Below are 27,929 nucleotides of genomic sequence, written 5' to 3' on the forward strand. Positions count from 1 at the left end.
CAAAGCAGAAAGAGAATTATTTAAGGGAAATATATAAGGAGGTGTTTTTTTTCCTTTTGAAAATCCTACCCAAACAGGTCAGGTTGGAGAAAAGGTTCAGTTCTTTTACCTTGGCCAGATTCTGCCACAGTTCACACAGATAATCAAAAACCTGGGCATGAATTTCTGGATCCATTATGCTGTTGACATCTCCCAGAATTCCTAGCATCCTCCTCCACATCACAGTAGCAACATCTGCGTGCCATCCTGTAAGTGTTCCCCCAGCCATCACACTGCAACATTCTGAGGGGAATTCACTAGTTTCTGTAATGGAAGAAAAAAAGTATAGTGAGATCTACCTCTCCAGAACTGGAAAAGTTCTGACACAACTATTAAATACACACTCTTCATAAAACTGAATGATCGGGCTTTCAGAATAAGCTATTCTTTACCCATTCAGCCACCTCATCACTGTATATATCAAGTTTTGTCTATTATAAACTCTGTAGAGGAAGAACTGTCCTGTTTCTTATATTCTTTTATGAAATAACGTTTAAGGTCACTGCTGGAGCTCTAATACAGATTTGACAGACCTAGTAAGGCCACTCCTCTTGTAAGTATTTTCTTACATTCCTTGAAGTCAATGAAACTCCAGAACTCCACCTGGCTGCTTTCAAGTAAAATTATCTTTCAATTTTATATTTTTCCTAATAATACATAAAGATTATTTTTTTCCAGAATCTACTAGGAAAGCATGCTATTGCAAGTTGAAGAGAAAAGTGTGACTAAACTAGTCTCTAGTTATTGTCTTTTAAACAGTTCATTTGTATGAGTGGAGAGGGAACATTCAGTAACTTAGCACCACAGTCCTAACACACACCTAGCTCTTTCCACACATCAGTACTATATGAAAAAACATTATTTTTTAGGTGGAAGATGATTTGTCTAGAATGTCCATATAAAGAAACCTTCAATAGATTATGATGGCTCAAGTCTACTCAGGTCACGCTTAACTACCTAAACAGCCAGAAAATTCTAGATAATGAGCCAGCTTGAGAGCAGCAGGCATTGAGAATCTTCTTTCCACCCCCTCAGATGGATAATTCGTTGGGATCTTCTGAAAATCTTGTAGCCCCCACAGGCATATCAAATCAAAATTAAATCTGAATTCAGCCTAATCACATAGCCTCTTCTTTCAAACTTCTGGGCCACTGTGGTAGAGACACTATTGGTCTCTAGGCTGTAGATTTTGAAGTACAAAGCAAAAAGATATTTCTGTCTACAAGTAGGCTACTTAAAGAAATAGGGTCTGAAATACATAGCAGACACTCTTTTGTTTCCATGAGACCAAATGCGGGAGAAATAGTCACATCACATTTACAAATAAAAAGTATCTCAGAATTCGATAGCTAAGATAGCTGATGTAATTACAAATTGGTTTAGATATGAAAGGGAAACGAACCAAACTTGCAAGGAGAAATGATAAGATTATGAAATTATGTCTTATTATTTGTACATCAATGATAAAACAGTCCATGGCAGGACCACATGCTAGATTAAGCTGCCACAATTCTAAGCAACTAAAAGAACAATTTTAATATGTGGACTATTAATCCACCACCAAATATTCCAATAAAATGCAGGTTAAAATGCAAAAGGTTTTTGTTTACTTTTAAAAGCAATTGCTGTAATTAAATATTTTTGAAGTGCAGATGAAATAGCCTTGTATAGGATTGTTTACAACTCGTGTGATACTAGCTACTTCACTACATTGCATTAGAAAGAAAGAAAGAAAGAAAGAACAAGTTTGTATTTTCTATCCCAGATATTGCCTAGGTCATCTGGCGTCTGTAAAACAGAGTGGTGGAGCTTCTCATCCAGCTGCAGATCCTTCTGCTCAATATGATCTGCATGCAGAGTGGCAGGAGAGGGTGTCTGTGATCGGGATCCAAGAGCAGATTGGATTGGAGAAGCACTTTCAGAGCCTGCAAATGTAATTTTTAACAGTTACCTTAAAAGCCTTTTCTATTTTCTTGAGCTATTGAAATGTTGTCTAAATACAGCATTAACAGAGAACTGAGCTGCTTTTATGTATCAAATTGGGCCAAGAAAAGATATAAAACAGTAAGCAGATCTCCCTGTGAGTGGTGTTCTGAAAGAAAACAAAGTACATGCAGAAAAACTGAAAGATGAACATCAAAATCAGACAGGTAAGTGAACTAGCAGACCTCTATTTTAGGTCCAAATAATTCTAAATGTGGTTGTTTTGCAGCACTTTCAGTGTTTTGAACCAGCTAAATTTTGCATCACATTCCCTCACCTAAATTTCTCTCTAGTAGAAAGTTTAAGCAAAAATTTTCCTGGAACAAATGTTTTTCCAGGGTTATAGATGCATGCAAGTTAATATATAAATAAAAACTCAAATCAGTAACTGATAATCTTCGGTGTTAATCTACTGATTGAGCTGAGAAAATCCACAGAATGGGAAAGTTCTGTATAGTTAGAGGGGTGTTATTTCCTGTAAAACAGGAAAACACAAGTGGCTGAATGACAGTGCTACAAAGGCATTTTTCTGTGATAGTCTCTGAGCAACCTCTCTAGGCAATTATGTGGTCCCCACAGTGTGATCTGTGGAGAAGGAGTAAGTAGCTGTATTTTTCTTCTGTACTATCTTATATTTCACATCCTGAATTTGTCTGAAGACCCTTATAAATAGCTGAGTTTAGCCAGAACAGTCACAAGGCAGACAAAAAGAGAATGAATATTCATGACAGACTTTTCTACACATCAGCACATGTTAAAATGGAAGAATTTCTATTAATTTTAATTCTTAGATAAATGTAACAGGGACACAAAAATATTATGTGTAAAGTTGAGTATTAGTGAAAAAGTGAACTTTAGGGACAGCAATTGAAAAGTGAGTCTTTTAAATAGTAATTTTCCCAAATTATTGTGAGAATAATTGAAGAACATTTCTCATTTGAGAGAAGTGTTTTTTCTTATAAAGAGAACAAATTGTTTAAAGAACTTGACAGAAAATATTATCACTGGTATCAGAATAGAAATTGCAGAAAACAATCTTTATTATGTTGTTAAACTGCAAAGGTCTCTATCTCCTTTAAGTGGCTAAGACAATGAAGATTTTACTATCAATTTCAGTCAACACCTCTATGCAGGATAGAGGGACACTACTGCTTTAGACACAGACTATTGTCTCATGTGACTTGCTACTGACCAGCAGTTTTCCATATGCTTACAGAGATAAACTAAAAAACATCCTTCAAAGATGTTCAAAGAAGTCTTTTCTTACTTAATTTCCATCCTGCTCATTAGCTGGGGACAGATGCAAGTAATTCAAAAAAGGAGCAAGAAAGAGTAATGAGGACAAGAGAAATTGAGAGCGAGTGGGATAGAGAGAGAAAGAAAGTGAATGAGATGGAAAGAAAGAGCAGGCAGAGAAGGCAGGGAGCAGAGGAAGGAGGGAAAGAGATATTCATATGATGGAAGAGGATGGACAGAAACAATTATAGAAAATTTGCAGAACAACAGGAGTCTGCCCTTAAAAGATACTCCAGCATATGGATCTGACCTTGACTGAGACTTCCACAGGTACACTTCCTCTAGGACTAGTAAACAGCAGACAATAGTCAATTTTATCATTTACTTAGAATGTGATGTAATGTCCATATATCAAAACCAAATTATCCTTCCAAAACCTTTCAGATTTAGGAAGAGACGTTTTCTGATCAGCAGAACCACTGAAAACTTGTTTATCATAAGTGTGTTTTGAGGTTGAGTTTCTGCATTGATTTGCTGGCATCTAATATAGTAAAATTCACATTGCAGCTTCCATCATGAGAGTCTGCATACATGCAATTTTTCACTAGATAGCTGCCTATCTTTCATAAAACATCAAAGAAAATAACAGTTCTTTGTTTTCTTATATGTCAATTTAGCAAAAATTAGACAATAGGCTGCAATATTGTTGGGTGTACGGAACAGTCAGAGACAGACGAAACAATTGCACAAGTATTGTTTCCTCAGGAAACCCAGCTAAATGCATGTGACACACAAGAGCTGCCTCTCTAAAACAGTGGTTCAAGCAAGAAGAGTTTACCACAGAATCTCTCAATAGACAACTGAGTCACTAATTGCAGTCTTATCAATTCAATTATAGTGCACACTTGGACAAAAATTCCAAACAGTAATGAAGTTATTAACATATAAAAACATACAAACAGAAGAAGAGCAGATCTACAGCAAGGACTTTCAACAAGCACACAGCAAATAGAAAAATGAAGAGAACACAAGTCAAGCTGAACATCGTGGAACAAGCTGAACAACAATGTCCATGAAAGCTAATACCATGGTTCTTTCAGCAGAAGGGCACTTTTAAAAAGTTATGGCAGAGGAAGTAAAGATGTCTTTCCATGTCTCTGAAAATGCAGAGTTTGATTTCTAACAGAGAACAAGACACAATATGTAGGTATATGCTTTCATAGAAATATAGATAATTGTTGCAACTTGTTACTTGTTACAACTAGGGTTGTAACAGGAATGGTAGCATATAACAGCTATGGAACAAGGAGTATGAAAATGACTATGGGCATCTTTACTTCTTATGTACAAAATCTGGTCAGAGATCATTCTTTCAGATCATCCTCATAGAGAAGCATTCTCTCTTTCACACAGGAGCCCATTCAATTTTGGTTAACTGCATCACTTTTCAGTTATACAAATGCAAAGTGATGTTACATGGCCAAATAAGTAACAATTTGCATAATAAAACCTCTCAGTTACACAACAGACAATATAAAGAGATATTAAGATAGATGCATATAAAAGAATCGCAAGATACTTCAATATGATACACTGGTTTGAAGGAGCACCGTGAAAACCTTCCAAAGCAAAAACAATTAATGAAAATTAATTATTTAACTACCAGTAGTAGAAGGACATTTGTAAGAGATCTAGCATACATTATGATGTGAGAGTTTCTCCTTGGTAATTGTACAGATTTTCTCACGAAGGGTTTAAAATACATTTAGGACCATGGATAACTAAGTCAGACAAAGGTTTTCCACTTATGTCATTTCACATATTACTTTTCAATAGCAATCAAAAATAATTGAAATAAGGGAATCATCTTAAATAGAATACAGATTCTTGGCAGAAGCTGGAAGTTGCATTCTTCAGGATGGGTGAAAAATTTCTGAAATAAATACTTTTTTTTTTTTTTTTAAATCTACTTTACCAGTAATAGTTGCAGCTTCAGCAGACAATGGTTGCTGATTGAGACTACTTGTTTCTGAATCTATGTGGAGTGTAGTTAGACTGGCCACTTCTTGTTCCTCAGCACTTTGTTGCTGTCCTGAAATTGCATCAACGTCAGTAGAAGCTGGGGTCCCTGCCTCAGTGCCAAAGCTGAAATCTGTATGAGGAAAGCATTGTATTAACCTACAGCATAAAAATACCACTAATATGAAAATACCCTAGAGGCCCAGGACCACCAAACTAAACAGAAACCTTGAATGTGCATCTCCTATGCTACTAGCACACTGTTGCAAAATTTAAATAAAATACAACAGCAGAAAGTATTGACTACTATGAATATTGTCTTTCCTGTCATAAATCTATGACTTGATGTCTGCAGAAGAAATTCTTGTTGCACGTCTGTATTCTGCTTAGTTGCTGTAAGTGCATCTACATCTGAATAACACAAAAATAATGGAATCACACATTAAGGAATTTATTTGTAAAATTTACAAACTGGAAGAAATATTCAAGTTTGTTGTGAAAGCACTACCTTCAAACTAAAAATTTTACAGCAAATGATACTAACAAATGTTATCCTCAACATTAACGAAAAAACTATCAAGTTGAAATACAGGTTTAAATGCCATGACTATTTGCATAATGGAGACATATATAAAAATTGTAACTTCTTCCAAAAATTCTATTATGTAAATATTATTTTTATCTTATATAACACATGATATCATAATTCCTAGCAGCCATAATGACCCCTTCTGTTAAACAAGAGTGGGAATAGATAAATAAAATGGATGAAAAGCATTATGTTATTAAACAAAGCATACTAATTTTAACAAAGCACACTAATTGTACACTAATTGTATTACACTTAATATCTTGATTAATCTATAGCTGCACAAAGACCACTGTAAAAATATCAGAAGCTTTTCTTCAAGTTTTACCTAATCACTTCCAAAAGAATTAAAATAATATCCAAAATAAATAAGCTTTATTTTTATATTTGTGCAAAACAGATAGATACGCTTCACAGAGGTGACAATATTTCTTTCTAACTTCTGTTCAATTATGTTCTCCTCTTTGCCTAGTAGCACTCCAGCACTCTTTTGTTTTGGTATACTAAAAAACAGTAGCCTCTTGTAAGAACCTTCATTGCTCCATTAACTTGCTAATGATTTCAGTGGAAAACCAAAATAATCCCTCACGACAGAAAATTGCTGGCATACAACTTTATCTGGGGAAAAGAAAATGAAACGACAGATGAAAAAAAGGAAATCTGCACTACATTAACCAAAAATGCTGCTACTTTTGGAAAAATGTACTTACTTTCAAATTTGCGGCTCTCATACTGGAAGGCGCCGAAGGAGTCGGAGTGGCTGTCTGAGCTGATGAGGTCACTGCTGCCCGCGCTGGCAGGCGACGTCCACTCAGAAGGCACGCCTGGGTCATCCACAGGACGCATTTGGTTCTGCTTGTTCAATATATCAGGAAGGTCTTTAGGAACTTCCAGGCTGCCAGGGCTGCTTCCTCTTCTTGTCACATTCTAAACATTAAAGATACATAAATTATCTTGCAATCTTGGACAGCTTATTTACATAAAATGGAAAAAGCAATCCCACATTTGGTGAAATCAGAATGTAACAAACAGTTCTTAAATATCTAAACCAGAAATTGCCATCATTTGAAACACCAAGACTTTCCAAACCCCCAAATGAAGATCCCATGCAGTCACAGAATTTCATAAATGCAAATTTTATTTTTGGACGCACACTGTAAAAGGCTAGGACCCAGAGTAGCATGGGCCACATGGTAGGTAAGACGTGAGAGAGAAAAATAGTTAAAAAGTATATTACATATAAATAACTAAAGAAAACTTGTTAACCTTGGTTTCAGTCACAATGGCCTATAGGCCACCATACTATAATAAACAACTTCATTTATAGAAGGATCAAATAATTTACTAATTCATGCATTGATCTTCTTATGATTAAAACACCACTTCAGTACTGGTTTGGAACACAAAAGACCACACATAACGGAAGTAAGGAATGCAGATTTAATCATTTACAAGTAAGGTAGTGGTCTATTTGAAGTCTTTCTTTAAGGCATTTTTTCCACAGATAGCACTGCTTGCTTGAAAGGGAAGAGATATCAAAGTAGAAATGCCATTGTATGAAATGGCTTGAAATTTGTATGCATTATGAGACTAAAGATGCCTTCCTTTTACACTAGGCCCATTCAGTTCTGCATTCTTTTACTACTCTACTACTAATTTTAGGTTAACTCAGACTAATAAGCTTTTCATTATATGGTTTTAGCATTCAATAGATATAGCAATCTAAAACTAATCTTAGTATGTTGATACTGTTTTAAGGAGGCATGAGCGGTAGTTTTGGTAGTTTCAGTATTTACTCAAACTTATCTCAGCTCTTTTCTGCTACCTGAGGAAAGTATCACTTCTCCAAGCAAAGAGTAATCCCTCCCTTTCTCTCTTCCGGAACCAGCTGTGATTATTGCTGGTTTATCAATTTTCAGACTAAGTTAACCTTTTTCATAGACTACAAGTTAGCATTTTGTTGTGTAACTCAAGACTTACTAACAAGAATACTTTGTGCCAACAACCAAGTTTCATAAACATGAGTTTAATACAAAAGAGAAAAAAGTATACATATGGACAAACTCTATAGATCCTCTCTTGCCATTTATAAAAGATGATAAATAATTTTTTATTAACTTTGAAGAATCTGCTTCTGTCCCTTCTTATCACCAACTTCTCTACTGACAACTTTCTATAGGAGTATGTCTTACAGGAACATGTCTTCAAATTACCTTGAAAACTTTAAAGAAAAAGGAACTAAATTTTGAAACCATATATTTAAATTGTTACTCATTCTGTTCTTAACTTGCAATTTTTTTTAGTATTTTCCCTTTTGTTACTATTTAATAAGCACTTATCTCTTCAAATCAGTTGTCTCCTTCTGTAAGCACTCAACAGTAACCAGAAATTCTTAATTTAAAATTGATTAAAACTTCTTATTATGAATGCCATTCCAAACAACATAACACTTTTGTTGAAGTGTAAGAAGGAGGCAAATGGAAAGCTGATTTGATTAGAAGAGTACTATTTACAAGAAATTATTCAACACTTGGAAGTGAAATACAAAAAATAAAGAAAAATATATATTTTGAGTATCTTTGTACTCTGTTGCATTGACTATACCTGTACAGAACAGTACTGTACTGCAGCATGTTACTCAATTACATACCATGCTGAGGACTGCAAATTTACACTTAAACTAGTATTCTGAAAGTGTCTATGTACAGGCAGGCATCTTGCAGGTGCAATTAAGGCTGTTTAATTCAATGAGACTATTCACCTGACAGTAACTTCTGCATTGCTTCCACAATAAAGACATAAATCATATAAAATGGCAAGAATCTATGCCAAAGGCAAGGAATAATGAAGCAATATTCTTTATTCTGATTCATAAAAGCCACAGAAATACTTTTTAGTGAACTGATTGATCATGTTATTGACAAGTTCACACATACATGGAGACTTAAGTATTGAAGTGTAGCAAGTTTAAAGGCTTACCAGTGCATTACCACTGCGGAGTCTCTCAGCTATAAATTCGTCCATAAGGTCAGGAACATTTGTATTGCTACTGCCAATATCACTATCAATAGGGTGCAGCTTTTGACTCATGTCCTCTCTATTAGCTAAAAGCAAATGAACAAGCATTTATAGTAAACAGCACATCAAGACATTTTCAAAACAAAATGTAACAAACGAAAAAACCTGCTAGTTAACAGAAATTTAAAAATCAAAATTGCCAAACATGCATTTTAAGAATTCCCTCTTTTAAAGCAGATTCTACTCTCAGAATTAGTACGGCTTCTTCTTCCCACTAAGCAGGGGTTAGTTGATTTCCAATTCCACCTTTAAGAGCAGGAAGCTTATAGTTAAGCACTACTCAAAGTTGTTAATGCTTGTTTTAAGGATGAAGCATATGTTCTTCCTCCATATCACAAGTAAGTAACAAATTCTAAAAAATTATGTGATTTCTTCAGGCTCCTTCTTCATTGCATTCCTAATGAAAAGCAATGTAGTGGAAAAAGTAAGCTAGGTTGTAATAGATACTAATGACAAATGGCAATGTGGCACTGTATACAGTTAGTATGAATAGTGCAAACAAAATGTTACATAATAAAATTACATGCTAATACATGGAATGAAACTTCTAACTCTAGATGATCAATGGTTATGAGCAATTAATGAAGTTCACTCCTTTATTAGTGCTGTATTTTTTGATATAACTATACTGTTCATATTTTGCTGTGGATGTTACACCTGACTTTATGATATTAGCCTTTAAAATCATCAAGTTATTCCAGTTCATGTTCTCTTTATACAAATTTTTCCCTCAGTGTCATCTCTCATGAGACCACAGTGCAGTTTATTCTAACAATGAGTTTCTGTTAAATGTTGGATTTTAAATAACAGGTACTTTTCTAAAATTGGTGCTTCCTAAATATGTCTTTTTCAGAAGTCTAATTTCTGAAGAGCAGCAAATCATTTTTGTGAGACCCACGACAGTACCGCTCTCAGGTGCTGTGCTTACAGAGACTGCCCTCAGGTGGCATTAACATCTTGATGCAGGATGCATTGCAGAATCCTCTGTTAATCATGCCAGCATAACAATGGGGAAAAAAGAAAACCTGCATTACTGCTGAAAGTTAATTTATTGTTCATTTATGGTTATGTGAACTAAGACAATGTATATTAGAGTCGCAGCCTTCTTTTTTATCAGTCCACAGAGGTCTCATAGTTAGCACGAGAAAGACTATCACAAGACCTTCACAAACATCCAAGATTCTAAGAAAAAAAAGAAGGTAATGCAAGATGTTGCCAAGATTTAACTGCAGCCATTTGGATGAATGAATATAGGAAGGCCTACGACATGTTTTGAAAGAGACTCAAACAAAACCTTATGATTAGACTCAGAGAACTGTTGTAATGAAATCATTCCAGTAATAGCAGATTGCTATTTCGGACTATTTTTTTAAAACTATCTAAAATGACCTCCAAATGTAAATTTGAGGGGGTCTTTTTTGATTTTGTTTTGGAGGAGGAAAAGGAGGAAGAGGATGAGGAGGAAGAAGAAAACACACTAAATGAACCAGAAATACAACTAGTTCAACCTAGCTGGTTGGGAGCCAGGTCCTTCTGACAAAAAAAACTACACTCAGAGTGGAATAACACATTCTGATAAAATATGCATTACCAATCCTTCAGTAGGCTTAATTTGAAGGCTCTGCAATGTAGATAAAAATTCAAAAGTCTCAAGGCTTAATCCTTTATTAGGTCATTTACTGTCTCTTCCTCTTCCCTAATCTGATGATCTTCAGCAGAAAAGAGGTTCAACTAAATATCTTGAAAAGAAAAATTAGTAATTTAAAGTATGTAAATGTAACTTATGCTGGGAGAAAAATCAGCTGGCTAAAGGCGCATGCATAACCAAACAGGGAAAGCAGTGATCATCCCAAAGCCTTTTGATTGCTTATCAGAGCTTGCTTCAGTTGCATTAAGCCAAACTGGTGCTGCCTTTCTCCTTTTGCACTCTGCACACTGTTAGTGCTCACCTGCAGCTTTCCTTCCAAAATAGCCCATTACATGACTGTACAGATCCCTCAGTGGAGCCTCTGCTGGCATTCTGTTCTGCCTCTGTGGGGAAACATTTGCCTTCGGCTTCGAAAGAGCATGTACAACAGTTTTATAAACACCACCCAGGGAGCCCTGCTGTTGTGCCGACTCCTGACCTGGTGTTCTAAAGGCACTACGACATTGGAACTGACTAACGGCAAGACCTTCTTTCTGCAACACAGCTGCTTGAGTTTCTGTAGATTCCTTAACTTGCTTGCTGCCAGCTGAAGCAGTATTGACTGCATCTAGATGCCTATATACTCCAGGTCTAACCAGTTCTGTGGCAGCAGCTGATGAGCTACTGCTTACACTGGTACTGCTGTTGCTGCTACCACTACTGCTACTACTGAAGCCACCAAGTTTACGAAGTCTTGCTTTCCAAGCAGCCTCTTTGTTCTCAAGAGGATTGTAAAACTGTACCGATTCTGTAGATGGCCTAAAAGTAACATGAACGCTGTTTCTTTTTTTAGTTGTTATTTTCATGATTTTGGCCCTATGAGTTACAGTTTCAGATATACTTCTTTTAGCTGGTGCCAGTTTGCTTGTGCCTGTGATGTGAGGCATTTGAGGATCAACTTGTGCTTTAGTAAGAATTTTCTTTGCGTGGACAATACGCGAGTTGGTCACTTTTTCATTAAACTGGGCACTTTTATGCTTTTCAGCTACTGGTGCTTCCACAACTAAATCTACATCAGTTTCAGTGGCTGCTTGCCTGTACAGATATCTCTTCCCTTCTTTGCTGCTAGGACTACTTGACCCACGATCAAACATGCTTTCATATTGTTTATCAATATCTAACTGTCTGGCTTTATTGAGCGCTTGATTTCTTGTAAAAAAGTCTACTTGAGCAGGTGCAATATTACTTATAAAGCCACTTGGGTTTTGTTCTAGTTGCAGCTCTGTGTTATTGGCTCTTTCTGCAACAGTGTTGCCAGTTGTGCATTGACCGGTCTGATCTCTATTTTCTAATCCGTCCAGTGGTAATCTATCGTTCCTACTTACTGATGTATCAACTTCATGAGCAGAAGCCTCAGATTTATCTATCTCAAAGTTACCGCATAGTTCTTCTTTTTCTTTAGTAAGATATTCTCTCAGAGAGGAAAGGAGATCATCTTCACCTTCAAGGTCAACATACTGGCTTTGTTCAAAGGCAGTGTTTGCAAATTCTACCGGCCCTATTAAATGACAAAGATGGTCATAAATACTATCCCCAACTTCCAAGGAGGACTCTCTGCTATTTGTATCAGTGATATGGCTTTCAGTGGATCTATGCATTGAAGAGGTCTCAGTGGAATTCTGTAAGCTTGGAGCATGATGGGATGAACTGTCAATGACAGGAACTGCACCTTTGGCTCGTTCAACTGCGAATGGTTCCAGGATGTCAGAGGTGCTGCTGCTTCGTGGCAGTGGCTGTTCTTCATTTAATGCACCAAAAACTTCACTTGGAGCATCCTCACTCTGAGAAAAATGCCTGACTCGAGGTGGACGTGGAAGAATTTGAGCATCGTCAATGTCTGTAGGAAAAAAGTATATGTAACATGCACAAAAATTTACATATAGAGACAATATATATTTACCACTACATCCTAATGATGTGACTTTAAAAGCCAGAAAAATTCAGAACCTTGTTTTCTTAGGTACAACAAAAACACTTTTTCCAACACTAGAGTGTTAAAAACACACGGACATAATATCCAGTACAGAATGTAATAGAAATGAGTTAGACCATCAGAACACAGTTTTAAATGTTAACATGCATGAGAACAAACAGTGAGGTCATGGAACGTTTGGAAATACAGTTAAAGCTAGAGCTGTGCCAATAAGTTCAATAATTCAACCAATATTATTCCAGCTAGCTTGTTCAGGAAATGGTTATTGGAATACAAATTAGCTCAACAGCAGTACTCCCTTTGTGGAATTTACATCTTCAGAAGAACGGGCAATTCCAAAGAGAACAAGGATGTTTTTTGGAAAATTGGGGTTGTCTGTTGAAGTGGCAAATCATTAATTAAAATATGTATATATGTATATGTGTATATACATAAATTACTGTGATTTCTGAAAGAATACTATAACACAATTATAAGTATTTTGCTAGTGTACATCTAAGGAACTAAAGCTTTTAAATGACAAGGAAGAGCTGACCCTATACAAAAAGATGACTATACATAACAGACAATTTAAAGATATACCCTTTTCCCCTAGAAGAATGTTTTGTCTCTCCTCTTCAAAATATGAAACTACATACCTAATGAAGGCTTACCTCCTGCTCTTCTTCAGTGACTCCAGCAAATATAACATTTATGAGTATTACAGAATTAAGTACTCTGATACCAAAAAACATCCTGCAGCCTCACAACAGCAAACATTAGAGTAAACCCACTTCTGTTTATGAAAATATCAGAATTTGTTATTACCATTTAAATTAGTGATTCCTTGTTTCCGTTGAGACTCTTAATATGTTAGTGTCAGTAAAAATCAGTTAACTGTAATGAAACCATTCCAACACGGATTACCTAGGAATTTTACAGAAGTATCTTCAGCTCATTTCACATAATCTGCATAAAGAACCTTCACACATCTCTTCAGATTTCTTACTATGTTATAGGAATACTATATACTATCAAATTACCACTGCAGGCAAGACCAAATATCCTTTACAAACAAGGAAACTACCTGCTATCCCTTCCAGTCCTTTTATGAGATTAGCACTTAAACATCTAGGTAAAACCCATTTACTCAATTTTCTGTTGGTTTCTTTTTGATAGAATCCTTTATTCTCTAGATTAATTTTTTATTACCTAGTACTTAAAAAGCTGTAGAGATGCTTTCAAATTCAGGAATAACAGTAAAATAACTTAAACGAACACCAGCAAGAGTTATTTGCCACAATAAACAGACTTACCTTGTTGTTCTATCTAGATGATTTAACTTCAGGACTGCAATGGTGAATTTACTTAAAATCAGAACAAAATTTAAGCCCCCTTCCCTCCCCTAACTTTGATGTGTTACAGCTCAAATAAAGTAACTATGTATGTAATTACATTTTAAAATATTTCAATTACTACTAAATATTATATAAAAATATCACAAAGTATTTAATATTATTACTTAATTTATCTCTATATATTTCACTAATATTGAATATTGATAATCTGAAGTCCCCTTAAAATCTGTTTTGAGCTGCTTACACTTTTCTGAAAATGTTAAGAGATGGAGCTGCGTTTTCTCATATTCTCCTTCATAACAAAGCATATAAACCAGATGAATGAGATATGTCTAAACTAAACATGTGTTCCAAGAAGATGAAAAGTGCTACTTCCATGCTCAATTTTTCAAAGAAGTTAAAATTTGAGAGTAACAGTTTGACCTCATACAAAGTTTACTGAACTGTAAAGAAGCTATTAGACAGGAAACTGAGAGATCTATATTAGAAAAAGAGAATAGACATCCAAGCTATCTCAGAAAATAAATATTAACTGAAAAATCATCAAATACAGCACAATCTATTATTCCTTTTCTCTTCAGCTTTGATAAGCAATGAATTTCCCATCATTGTTCTTGTTCAACTTATTACTAACTACATGAATTAACACCCTCTGAAATGAATCGTGTCTCTCTCTAGTTGGAACTGTTATTTCAAACTTCCTATTGACTTAGGCAGAGATTAACAGAAGTTATGCTAATGTAGTCTCAAGCTATTTCTTATAGCTGTAAAGAAGGGACCACAGGATTCATTCAAAAGTATGCATGATGATATATATGAGATTAATACATGCAACTGTGATACAGTGATCTCATCTTGAGCCCTCAGTATGCATTTTTCAAATCTGTTACAAACTCAACCTTATCTAAAGCAGCAGCCGAGAAATCCCATGCTGTGCATGCATGCAGTGATCATGACCTTCTGAGATGTTAAAAATAATCGTACAGAGAACTCACAATGCACACAAAGCAGCTCCACACATTGAAATAAATTCAGCTAGATTCATTTCAATGTTGATCCAGAATTAATTTTAGGTGCGCACATATTCATGACAAGCACATACAAGTACAAACATGTGCTTCCACCAACAGATTTCTTTTTTGTAGAATGGGAAGAAACTAAGGAAATGAAAAATGTTATTGCGATACCAGCACTGAAAACACAGACAATATTTAAAAACCCAAATGAACTGCTCCTTTACAACCAGGGCTCACCCTTGCACACAGGTGTACAGACAGAGTGGGACTAAAACTAAAACCTAAAACTCCCAAGGAGTTTGTGTGCCAGCAGGCTGACCCTGTGTATCTGACCCTGAGCACCCTTAGGACAAACACTGGCCTGATTCCTCATATGGTACAGTAAGGAAAAGATTGCAATTGATACAGCTGGCCAATCTCACACAATCACTACTGCCCTTAAGTCAACCTTGCCTCTCCTTTTGCTGCTACAAGGCAGAAAGAGAAGGCAGCTTTTCAGCATCAAGTGTGAGATAGATATGCTAAAATACAAACTCATGGAGAGACACATTCTGACAAGACAGCATCAATGCTAATAAAAGGCCCCTGCATAACACTGGGGCAGGTTTGTATTTCATCATGCAAAGACTGCTTGGGAAGTGCTGAAAAAATAACATGTTTTGCTTCTTAGCTTTCAACAGTTGGTATTTTTTTAAAAGAAAACACAGGCATTCTGTGAGTTTCTGGAATTAAAGAATAATTACAGCCATACTGACACTACAATTATGATTTCTTTCTATTTCACCTTAATGATTACTTAATGATTTGGGAGTAAGGTTGTAAAGGCATATGCATCTCCCTTTCACATTACTACTTGACTCTTTTAGTCCCAGTAGATAAGGAAAAATCTCCCACCCACAACTAATTAGTTTGGCCACTGCTTCTAGGAATCTTGCCTACATCTCTTTGACACTTTTTTCAGGTCTTGTACCTGAAAATCCCCACTGGTTATGGAATAAACAGTCATTTCCCTAGTTACCTTGTAAATGTGTAAGACTGGATTTCTTATGATTCTGACAGGCTAAAAGGAAAGTTCTTTTTAGAAATACTGCAGATTTGCAACAGATATACTATACCAAATCACTTTATTAACTAAACACCTAGAGCATAAATCACTTCCACTTTCCAGATACTACTTGAAAAGTTGCAAATATTTTGCACATGGAAATACAGCATAACTGAAACTACATGAAGGAATTACAATCTTAAGAAAATCATCCTTTATGATGCTAGATGACTTGATGTCAATATTGAACTTCTGCAATATATTTTATCAACCTACAGATTGATCTTCAGATTATATCTCACAAATTATACTCAGGTTTTCTGCCTTACTCTTGAAAATTAATATACAGTACATAAGGTATAAGTTTGGTCATAAATGCTTTCTGATAGACTACCTGCCCAGATTCACCAATGTTCAGTGGGTCCACCTTTCAATTATGAGTTTCACAGCTAAAAAGAAGCTGAAAACTACTTCCAAACTACTAGGCAGCCTATTATTATGGAATAATTTGAAATGTCCTCTTCTTCAAGTTGTGTTGGATTGTAAAGTAATTTTGGATAACAGGAATATTCATATAATCCTGTAATAAGAAGAACAGCTGTCACAACTAGCTAAACATCATTCATTACCTAGAACACACTTACAATAGAAACAATTTGATTCCTTCCCAAATTACATGCTGAATGTCTGGAAACAGAAGGCTTCCAGAAAATAATATATTTAATGTAAGAGGAAAAGGCAAGAAAATGATAAAGCTTCATGTTTAAATAAAAAGGGAAGAAGAAAGAGAGCACAATTAAAAATGCAGAAACTTAAAAGAGCAAAGTGCACTCTGATCCAGTGGACAGTGTTTCTTTTTCTCTGCTATTTCCCCATCTACACTCTAATAGCTTGCTTTTTTTCACTAGAGCTTTTTAGTTTTCTGGCAATGTTCAAGATCCTTGGGCACACCATGAAGCTGCTGCAACACTCATTTGTTTGAGAAGACATCAAAACCAGGAAGGGCTTAGGACTTTTTCTATGTTAGAAGTGCAATGGTCTGTACTGTCACTTTACTTTTATAATTACATTGGTCATGCAGTTTTTGGATTGGATGACTATCAACATAAAGAATAATAGCAGGAGAGCCAGCAGGTCTGGGACACATTAGAAGTAATATGCAAGCCAAGACTTTTCAGGAACATGGATCATAAAATTGACTACAAAAGCACTTTTGCTTTTTTTGAGAAAGGGTAATTAAGTATCAGTGATTATGTGATGAAATAATATTTCACTGTCAAAGTTCATAACCCTTCTGCAGGTGTTCCTAAGGTCTTCATTAAGCACTGACTATTTCCAACAACACTATGGCCAGGGAGGACACATTTTCTAATAGGTTGTTTACATATCATTCCTATAAAATCTCTATCTTCTAAGTTATAATCACTTGTATCTCTGAAGAGATACTCTTTGCACTCATACTTTTATTATTTATTACATATAATTTGTATCTTATTAAATTTTGTTTGTGGTGTGAAGAATTGTATTCAAATACTTTGTAATTGTTCATTGTGAAAGACTGGTCCCTCTAGAGTGGGATCTTTGAACTTTCTTGATTTTTCAACAATGTTTTCAGGCTGAATACTAAGGCATCAAGTTTCTGTTTCACAACAAGAATTTTGTGACATGTGACACATGATACAATACAATTATGAAGATAGAGTTCTTGGTACTTCTTGGGTAACAAAGACAGGCAGGAGAGATAGAAATGAAAAAAAAATCTTTCATAAAAATATTATTGTCATGAAGTCCTTATATTTGTATGACATTTTGACTATATATATAGTCCTCCCAATGTACTTTCATTTTTTTTATAACTCATTGATATAAAGGCATAGTCAGCCTTAACACATTACGAATTTATACCTATGTAATATCTGGAAAAATTACTTTATCTGAAAACACGTATTTTAGAAGTCTGTGCTAATTCTAGTTGTTGAATCTATTTGTTCAAAGAAAAGTATCCAAAGTAAGCTACTGTCCAACTTGTAGCCAACCACCCTGCTGGACCAAGCAGAATGTTGAGGAAAACCACAATCCTAAAAAATTGATCATTTGGAAAGCAACAACAAAACATCACACTTGAGAATTCCACACTACAGATTTTTTTTTTCATGTTTTTATATAGTAATGAAAAACAGGCATACTCTAAAGGATATTATATGATACCATATTCTTTTTTCATGGGAGCTAAAGTGTATCATCATGGTTGTTCACACAACATCTATGACACTGAATTAAAAAAATTTACACAGAAAGATGTAAATGGCAAATTAAAGTAAAATTTCTTCCTTTCCCTCCCTCACTCATCCAAAATAAAAATTTTAGATTAGTTGTACTCTTTGGTAGACAGATATTGTATTACTGCTTACCAATAAATTGGAAAAGCGGAAAGATTTCTCAAATTTTTTCTATTATGATAGTAAACATTGGCACAGCACTAACTTCTAACAGTTCCAGAATGAATTGTAAAATAGCATGGTATCTTACGAAACTCAAAATATTAATTCTTAATCTCTTCCCCTCTCCCACCATCCCCAAAGTATTTTTACTTTGAAAAATTTAATGGTTTAGCAGAATTTGAAAGCAGAAGGTTTAAAAAAGTGATAAAGGGGGTGCAGAAATTAGCAGAGGTGGCACTACCTGAAAGCTCATCAGAAAGGGGAGTGAGAACAATATCAGGCAAGAAGGGTTTGGAAGTATGGATCAGAACAGGAGCACTTTTAGCACTGCGTATATAGGCCGATGGCAGAGCACATTCACCAATGGATCGGCTTCTCATGGCTTTAAAAAGGAAAAGAAAGAAGTGGGGAAGGAAAAAAGAAGAGTGACTATAATGAAAGGCTCGTGTCACAGAAAAAGCAGCAACAGAGAAAACAAAGATAAAAAGGAAGAAAGTTCAAAAATTAAAACATTTCAGCACGGCAGATATTGGCAGAGCTGTAAGAAAGAAAAAAATCAGTGGACACATAAGACATTCTGAGTTTTCAACTTTTATGTAAAGCAGCAACAATGCCTTTATTATGATGATTACAAAGATTTTGCATTTGAAATCAAGAAGCTAATTAACACATTTTCCCATTGCATCAGGGGTTGAAAAATCAAAGTTAAAGTTACTCCACAAGCACTCTGAATTTGATTTTTTTTCAACAGGAAAAGTAACTTGTGCTACATTTGTATTTTAATAGTTTCCTTTGATTTTATCCTGAAAATGCATCTCTGTATCACACATATGCCCATACTCTTGAATTCATGTTCTCCAAAAGAGATTCAAAATCAGAAGGAGAAAATTATCAGTTCTGTGTGGAGAAATTTGCAATAAAGCTTGTTATAGTTCCACACTAAAAATTAAATGACTGAGGTGAAATGTTTTAACAACAAGAAGCATTAAATTTTTTTATCCATGGGGTCTGGCTTTTAATTGATACTGGATAAAGCTTGCCAAACTGATGTTTATTCACCTTTTCATATCTCACATCCTGCCAACAGTCACACAGAATACAAAATGTACATAAGGATTGTGGTATTACAATCAAGGTTATATCTGCAGCTTTTCTAATAGATTTAAATGAATCTTTGACTTTTGTTTTTCTCTGTCAGAGTAAGACACAGCAAGAACTAATACTGCATTCAACCTCAAAGTATTCTGGAAGTTCTTAAAAAAGTAATGTCCTATGCTTCAAGTAGCTTCGTTTCATACTGTTGTAAATTTGCTAACTTGTTTTAAAATTATTGCTGATAAAATTCTTTAAGGAAAATTCAGAGTATCTAGCATAAATATTGTCACTGCAATCCTTGATCAGCCTGAATTTTTCTCTCTATATCTATATTTTCAAAACAACATGAAATATAGACTTAGGATCTTAGTGCTCCTGATCTGCATGGGAATCAAATGTACGTGAATGGAGTGCAGTGAAAGTTGAGCACACCACACTTCAAAACCAGGTTAAAGAATTGTTGCCAATAACAACATGCAGATAACCTGGGTAGGTCACATTCAGCAGAAAATACATTTGATAAATGCAGCACAACTTAAGTGAAGTCTTAAATTCAGTTTGAAAAAACAATTCAGAAAGAAAGACCTTTTAAGACTGAAGTAATGCTCTAGTAAACTTTGTACAACAGAAACTATTTTTTTAAAAAAGGCACTTATGTGTAAGGCTTTAGTATCAGTTTGATTAAGAGCTACAGTAATAAAATTCAGAATATAGTTATAGTTAGATGCATTACATTCATCACTGTGAATCTTACAATGAATGTAGGCAAAAGAAAAAATAAAAACCACACAGTAAATATTAAGGATCTTTTCCAGGCTTAATTATTCTAAATAATTTAAGCTTCTGATATTGGATACTGTGTTGATTACAAATCTTAACATAAAGTGTTCCTTTTAATTTGACTGGATTTTTTTCCACCATACTACATTCAATTAATTAGTTAGGTGGAGGCAGACAATATCAGAACATGTAGATATTTGATCGTTTATAACCTTCCACTATTGTCTATACAAAAGCAGAACAATAGGTAAGTAAACTCTTTCTGACACAATATTTTTATAGGACCAGAACCTGCTGCCTAAGCCAAAACTCTTGTATCTAAGCTTACAGATTTTTCAACCCATATGCATACCATGCTTAAAGGCCCTTTCCAAAAGTTTATTTTAAATAAGTTCAAGCTAAAAATGTACACACTGCATATCAAAACAGTTTTGATTTTTATTTGGGTAACATGCACACACACATATTTGGTGCAGCAATAAATGTGTGCTGGCATGATGATGGCTCAAAAAATAGAGGTGCAAAGATGTACACAAAAATGTGTACAACATAAAACAGATGAAAAAGAAACTCCAGCTTTTTCTTACCATAAAATATTCAACATGCACATACTCCCTACTCAGATATTAAGAGTACATATTACTCACAATCAAAGGGAATGTAATACAAATTACATATTATGCAGCATATTTAAGGTCTGACTCAATTCCATACTTAGCCTGCAAACCTAATGATAAACTTAAGGAGAAGATCTGACCAGCAAAGTGTTCTAGATTTTACTTGTGATTATTTTTTTATTATTTGACCCTGAATTTATGGCAGAGATTAAGAAGCACCTGAACAGCTCTCTTGGCAGACCAGAGAGGCAGTAACAAACAACTATTTTCAGGCAGTTAAGATATATGTAATATTTGGTAACGTTTTCTTCATTAACATCTAAAAAAACTGATGAGTTTGGGATTTTGGTTCCGGCAAGTCTTTTTGGATTTATTGTCTTTTAAAATTATTCTAGCAATGCTGGGATGCTTGTCCACAGATGGTATTCTGCAACATGAATAGAGTTGAAGTTTTAACTGGTTGCAGTAATGCAAACTTGGCTTATTAATATCAAATATGTAAGATAATTGGAGGAAAGGAACAAAACCATGGAAGCTAAAGTGCAGTGAAACTAAAATCAGATTACTTTGCTGCTAACCAGGTCAATATATAGCTTGATTAGGATAAATTCCAGTCCTTTCAAGGCTAACATCATATAAATAGCCATCTTTCAAATTGCAGCAAAACAAAAGGATTAATAAATTGACCAAACAACATAACCTTCTGACAGAATATCTGAAATATTAACAATTTGCGAAGAAGAAATTTTAACATGAGCTCTATCTTGTTAAGACAATTAAGATTCAAAACAAAACCACCATTACACTTAATCACAGACTACAGAGAAGCAGAAATTACATTTTAAGTATCTGTGATCCATGAGGAAAACTAGGTGCTGTCAGCCTAAGATACAGGAAAAGCTGTGTAGCACTTGAATGTGCAAAAACGACAGGAAATTTTGGAGTAGGGACTTCATTTCCTTTCATTTCTGTATGCCTTACAGCACAATTAATTCCCCCACATAAGAGCCTTAGGAGAGAAAAAAAATTTTAAATGGAGAATTTTGAGGAATAGTCAAATAGAAACTTTGTCTAAATACCCTCTGCGACCTAAAGATTTTAACTTCAAATATTTTTGGAAAAAGAAAGAAAATGTTAATTTCTGAAGAGCTAGCACAATTATATATTCAACTGCTGATATGCATCCCAAATTTTTAAAATTGTGTCAGAATGTACCTACTTCCAAGAAGTGTCAGTGAAGCAACAACACACAATGACCAAAGCCACTACTGCTATAAAGACAGCAAAAAAGTTAGAGATATTCCTTAAAAGGTTCTTCTTTAAATAAAAAATTAGAACCAGCTTAACTTTCTCTCACATAAGCAATAGCACTGAGATCATCAAGATGAGACAACAGAGTAAAGAAATTTGTAGTTCAGTTCCTGTTAACATAGTCTAAGAAAATCATATGAACACAAACAAGTCTTCTTTTGAGTTCACCTCAAGCATTGTTCAGTATAACTCATTTATAACACAGCAAAGAGTATCTGCAAGTAATAAAATTCAGAAATAGGCGACTTCAGAAATGGAGAACTGCATACATCTGTTAATCTTTCATTATTGCAGCATTCAGGCTATAGTAAAAGACAGAACATTTAATAAACCATGCAGACTTATGAATATTTTTCCCCACTTTCCTTTGCATGGTTTGAAAATATTCAACCCATCTTGAGCAGTGTATGAAAACACACAGGTAAGAAATCTTCTCTTACCCACTTATCAGCAGCATAGCTCAAACCACTCCAGCTTTTTTCTCCTTCATATACATAGCACTATTTGCCAATCCAGCTTAAGCACGTGATCAAATTCATTAAGAACTAATATAACAACTGCATTACTTTCATTTTCAATAACTGTAATTCTAGTAAATACAATCTAGTCAGTTACCCTCAAAGCACACAAAGCTCCTTAATTTATGCTTTAACTAATGTGTAAATCATTCTACATAGTACACCTTTGTGGAAAGAAGCTATCCATATTGCTACAGAAATCAGTTATTAATTCCTTAGCCTTTCTCAAATGTCACTTTTATCAGCTCTCACAGACACTCACCAACTGTTTTCTGCCGTACTATGCTCCTTGCCTTTTCCGTTCCCGGAGAGCCCGTGGTTGTAGCACTGCGCTGCCTCATGGGTGCCTGTCCAGGCTGGTCACGGCTCCAGCCTCTAGAAAAGGACTTATCAACAGAAGACTTTGGGAATTCATGCCCAACTCCTGCAAAAATAAAATTGTAAATTTATTCACTTCTTCTGCTATCAGATGACTTCTTTAGATGTGTTCTTTCAAAAAATTTTAAAGTTGGATGGAATTAAAAATTAAGTTACCAAAGCAAGCATGAATTCAAAAGCTCAGGCAGCACTAACTCTGAGGGATACTCAAACTTTTTCAGAAACGTTGATGCTATTTAAGTACTGTGATTTTCTTTTCTGAAAAAATGGGCTTATACAGGTCATAGTCTAAACTACACATAATTTTTCCTTTGCTGCTCCAAACAGATAAGATACACAAAGTTATAAATTTCAAAACATTAATACTGAGGGCGCAGGTTTCCAAATAATTTTGCAACATTGAGAAACATATGAAATAAGGATAACATAATTTTACACAAAATGCAAAAGAAAAAAAAAATTGGATGACGAGCTCAGAGAACTTTGGAAATTGACAGAAAATCCTATAGTAAGATTAAGATGAAACAAATTCAGATTTGACATGTATATTGAAGTAAATAAAGCTCATATGAGGAGCTATCAAAAACAGCTAGGTGTAAAAAAAAAAGTGAAGTAAAGAATATTTGCAATGTATTTCCTTATCCAGATTGAGCTCATTAATAATCCAAACTGACACAATTACAATCATTAAAGGGGCATCTCTTTGGAAAAAGTGAGCTCTAGTCCCACATGTTCATTATTATTAGCAGACAAACAGGGGCAAAGAATTTTGGCATAATTTGTATGATATCTATTAATTCTAAAGCTGGACTCTGCAACTCATTTAGCAATGGAGGCTTTCTCTGAAACTTTGTCACTGAAGGTTAACACAAACTTTCCTCATGTTGCTCAGATGATTCAAAATGCTATTAAAAGTATATATTCAAATAACTGTACACATTCTTATCCTATACTAGACTGGTCTTATCCTATACTAGACTGTTTTGGGTTTTTGTTTGTTTGTTTATTTTGGGGGGGTGTTTTGGCTTTGTTTTGGTTTTTGTTTCTGTTTGTTTGTTTTCTTGGAGTTTGTTTTTGTTTGTTTTGTTTAACCTGTGTTTTTTTAGTAAGAAAAAGAAGAAAACTGTGTAGTTTAGGAAAACAAAAAAATGCATGGTCTGGAATGACCTCTCAAGGACAACTACAGAGAGATTACTTCTGCCCAGTTATCACACAGCAGAAACCAAAACAAAATGCTGAATAATGACTCTGCTTAAGACAAAGCACAGAAGTATGTGAAATATTTTTTGCAAAAAAAAAGCCTATAGTAACGTCCTCTTTAAGAGAAGGAATCCACATAGGTTGCTCCTCACTGACAAACCCCAAGATAGTACTAGGAAGCACCTCCCCTCAGGTTTGACTAAAGAGATAAAAAATAGCCTAAAAATAACATGTTTTGACATCTTTGCTACACACCCTAAATATAATCCTGCCTCTCACTATTAGATCACAATGCACTTTTTAAAGGAGAACATTATCATTGTCCATGTTTTACAAAAGTGGAAATGAAGTGATTTTCAATGGTCACAAGCAGAAGGTCTGTCTCCAAACTGAGAAAAGAATCCAGGTTTTGAAACTTTCAATCCAAACCTGTATCCAGGAGGACGAACATCCTGTCCCTCACCAATTCCAGAACTGAGCCACTGTAAGCAGCCACCTCCTCTCCCCATATTATGTCTTACAGAGTATTTTATGCATTTTTTAGGAATCAGTTTAAAAACAGGTACCACTCATGGATTATTAAACTATACTTTCTCTTATGTAGCCCACAAGGTCTCATTGTAACTAAACCCGTCTTCACAGGTTCTTCATGGGCTAGTGATCAGTTAGTACCAAACAGAGCTATGTTCATCTTACATTTCATCTTTTAACATTTCAGAACCAATATTCCAATTGTGCTTACAATGGCTTAGTTTTCACCAGCTGAGTAGCGTTTGTTATTTTTCAAATATATATGACTGGGACTCAACGATTTAATTTCTTTGATAAAAGGAGAAAGGCATAACCCACTATGGTGTAACATTTTAGTTAAAATTCAACACACTTTTAGGAACTACATTCCATATGTGCCTTTACACAGAAAGAACATGATCATGTGGTGGCAGTTCTAAGAAGCAGATGTACCTTAAAGAAACAGGGCTATTTCACGTGATAGAGATGCCTAATGGGGTACACAAAAAAAAAGTGAGACCAAAATTATCCTGTGCCCAACACCAGCTCAAATTCAAATGATGCCCATACAGTTTTGTCTTACCTTTGCCTTTGTGTTTTTTCTGCTTCTGCTCACTTAATTTATCCAGTGGCAGGTCACTGAGGTCCAGGCTATACAAGTTTCTAGCTAATACTTTAGTAAGTGTCTCCATTGTCAGTGACCACTCAGTGGCCAGCTCTTCCCAGTATGTCAGTGATGACATTACAGACAACAAGTCATCCCAAAGTTCTCGAGAAATGTACACATTTAGATTTGCTTTGATCCAGGCTACTATAAGAGTCTAAAAGAACAGAGAAAAGTTGGATTGTGAGCATAAGCTGACAACATTCAAATGTTATTATTTCAAAGAAAACTTCAAACTGCCACAGAAATTTCTGTGTAGTCCTGACATTCTTCTCTTCACCAGTACATACAGATTTTTAATGAATTATCAAGTGTTAACACAAGGTTCTGACTTAGATACAGGAACAACTGGTTTGACCCATTATCTTGTGTATTCTTTTTTGTTCTGCTAAAGTAATTGGAGACTCTACAGATTCTAGTCACTGAGAACTCACCACAACAGCACTTTGCAACTATCAACTTTGAAAGGATTTGCTACAGCTTTATGTAAGTAGAGAATTCTCTAAGAAATAAAAAAATCCATCAGTTAGGCATGGATAACACAGAAGATTTCAAGCTGACTTGAGCTAATTTTGCTAAGGCAGCAGGCTAAAACTGCACACACTGCCAGTTATCTTTGTCAGTTATTCCAACTCAACAATTCTTGAATTTTACAGTACCTGAAATACTCTTGTCACAGTGTCATTAAAATATAAGACAGAAAGTAACAAATGTAACCAGCTCTTTGACCCACACCATTCACATTATCTGGGTAACATACCAGTGATATAAGATGACAAACTAGCCAACAGCGGTTGCCGTATCAAATCTATTCATGAAAATTAGGCTGAATTAATTAAAGTGAATTTATGTTTACTTGCCTGGAAAAGAGGTCCTGCAAGTCTTCCAGCTAAAGTGGAGTTTTTTCTTCCTTGATACTGCAAGAAAGTTTGGGGTGGTATTTTCAGCACAGATTCAGTTACCCTGAGCAGCACAAGTAGCATCTGCTCCCTGCAAAACAGTATTAAACTTAAGAGTTACCATTTTGTTATACCTCTGTATATACCAAGGTATTTTTAAAAGTAGCAATCAAGCCTTATTTGCTCAAACACATTCCAAAAATGTCATAATGATTATAAAGAGCCTAACTTGGTTATTGCAAAAGAAATTATTCCAATCTTTTTTCACACTTAAAAGTGAGGAATCCCTGTTGCCCTGTAATATTTTCTTCCAAGTAATTCAACCACTATCACCTTCAACAGCCTGAAATTAGAGGCAAAGTTTTAACTGTATTTTCAATCTGAGCATTTTTATTTTTACACAAATCACAGGTTTTGGTAATTTTATATTATCATTAACATACTTCACCAACTATTTTGTGTGACACAATCTTTGCCATTGTGATCTAGAGTCACTTCTTTACACTGATGTGAAACTGGGAAAGAAAATACCAATCTAGTAGAATCTGTTCACTATTATCACTCCCAAATTTCCCAGTGGCCAGCTAAATTGGCTCCTCAGAAGAGGATACAAGCTTTATATGACACATAGCGCCAGCTTTACATACCCAGAGTTAAGGACAGATTGAAGGTAAAGTCAAAATAAAATTGAATAAACCAGACATTTGAAATCCCCTTGCTACTTCTTGTAATGGAGAATGGTGGCAATATAGTACCTGATTACAGACTATTATTTAAAGGACTGGGAAATAATACAAATTCCTTTAAAGCAGGGTCTCTTATACCTGCTAGGCACCGTAAGAACTGGAAAGGCACAACACAGTTACACAGTACACAGACTCCCATATACAATTACAGGTCAAAAACAACACACATCTGATTGTAATAATTATCCATGCTTGTCTGGGGTTTTTGTGTTTATTTTTAAATAATGCTGTGAAGCTTCACATGTTTCAATATTTTAATGTTTTGACACATGAGCAAAATGCCCTGCAAAAAATCATCAGTAGCTCCTTAGTAACAGTCTGTATATCCCAGCTTAGTCCTTTTTGCACTGAGGCCTAAGTTGCCACAAATTAGCTAGGAGCTTACTAGAAGCTTTAAGAAAGCAGGTAACTTCCCCTGTGCTAAGCTGTCTGTGTTGTTCAAGTTTGTGCATTTACTCATTTAGAGGAACTGGTTCATATAACCAATACCACTCTACAGTGTTTACTACCAAGTAAATTTTCATATTTGAGTTGTGAACTAATAACCTAAGATAAAAGCATTAGCATTTTACCATGTCTTCTTGTCCATAGTCACTTGGACTACCATGTGGCGGTAGATATTGAGAACGCGTTTGCACATATCAGTGTGTTCATCCAGCAGAGCTTTAAATTCATTTGCAGGTTCAAGAAAAAATATATTTGAAGAATTTATTATAAAAACCTGTAAGGAGAAAACAGAGGATGTTGTGATCCTGAAACACTTTGATGTTTTCAGCAATTCAGTTGGTAGAACCAGGAAGAAAAAATC

The 27,929-nt window shown here is 35.0% G+C and overlaps 1 protein-coding gene across 19 annotated transcripts in view; it reads right to left on the minus strand.

The window, feature by feature from the left end:
• The window catches only part of RALGAPA1 (Ral GTPase activating protein catalytic subunit alpha 1), a 131,987-nt gene that overhangs the window by 73,448 nt on the left and 30,610 nt on the right, over positions 1 to 27,929 (minus strand). For 8 of the 19 annotated variants that reach the window (XM_038139718.1, XM_038139715.1, XM_038139716.1 and 5 more), the window contains 11 exons: positions 27,694 to 27,842; positions 26,337 to 26,466; positions 25,396 to 25,633; positions 22,987 to 23,148; positions 18,645 to 18,785; positions 10,894 to 12,468; positions 8,846 to 8,970; positions 6,577 to 6,793; positions 5,234 to 5,410; positions 1,812 to 1,964; positions 110 to 303 (listed from right to left, as the gene is read on the minus strand). In XM_038139718.1, coding sequence (XP_037995646.1) covers positions 110 to 303; positions 1,812 to 1,964; positions 5,234 to 5,410; positions 6,577 to 6,793; positions 8,846 to 8,970; positions 10,894 to 12,468; positions 18,645 to 18,785; positions 22,987 to 23,148; positions 25,396 to 25,633; positions 26,337 to 26,466; positions 27,694 to 27,842 — 3,261 coding nt within the window. The remainder of the gene's footprint in view (positions 1 to 109; positions 304 to 1,811; positions 1,965 to 5,233; positions 5,411 to 6,576; positions 6,794 to 8,845; positions 8,971 to 10,893; positions 12,469 to 18,644; positions 18,786 to 22,986; positions 23,149 to 25,395; positions 25,634 to 26,336; positions 26,467 to 27,693; positions 27,843 to 27,929) is intronic. The other 11 variants (XM_038139729.1, XM_038139731.1, XM_038139730.1 and 8 more) reach the window with 5 other exon arrangements.

The sequence above is a fragment of the Motacilla alba genome, chromosome 5 (assembly GCF_015832195.1).
Source record: "Motacilla alba alba isolate MOTALB_02 chromosome 5, Motacilla_alba_V1.0_pri, whole genome shotgun sequence".
NCBI lineage: Eukaryota > Metazoa > Chordata > Aves > Passeriformes > Motacillidae > Motacilla > Motacilla alba.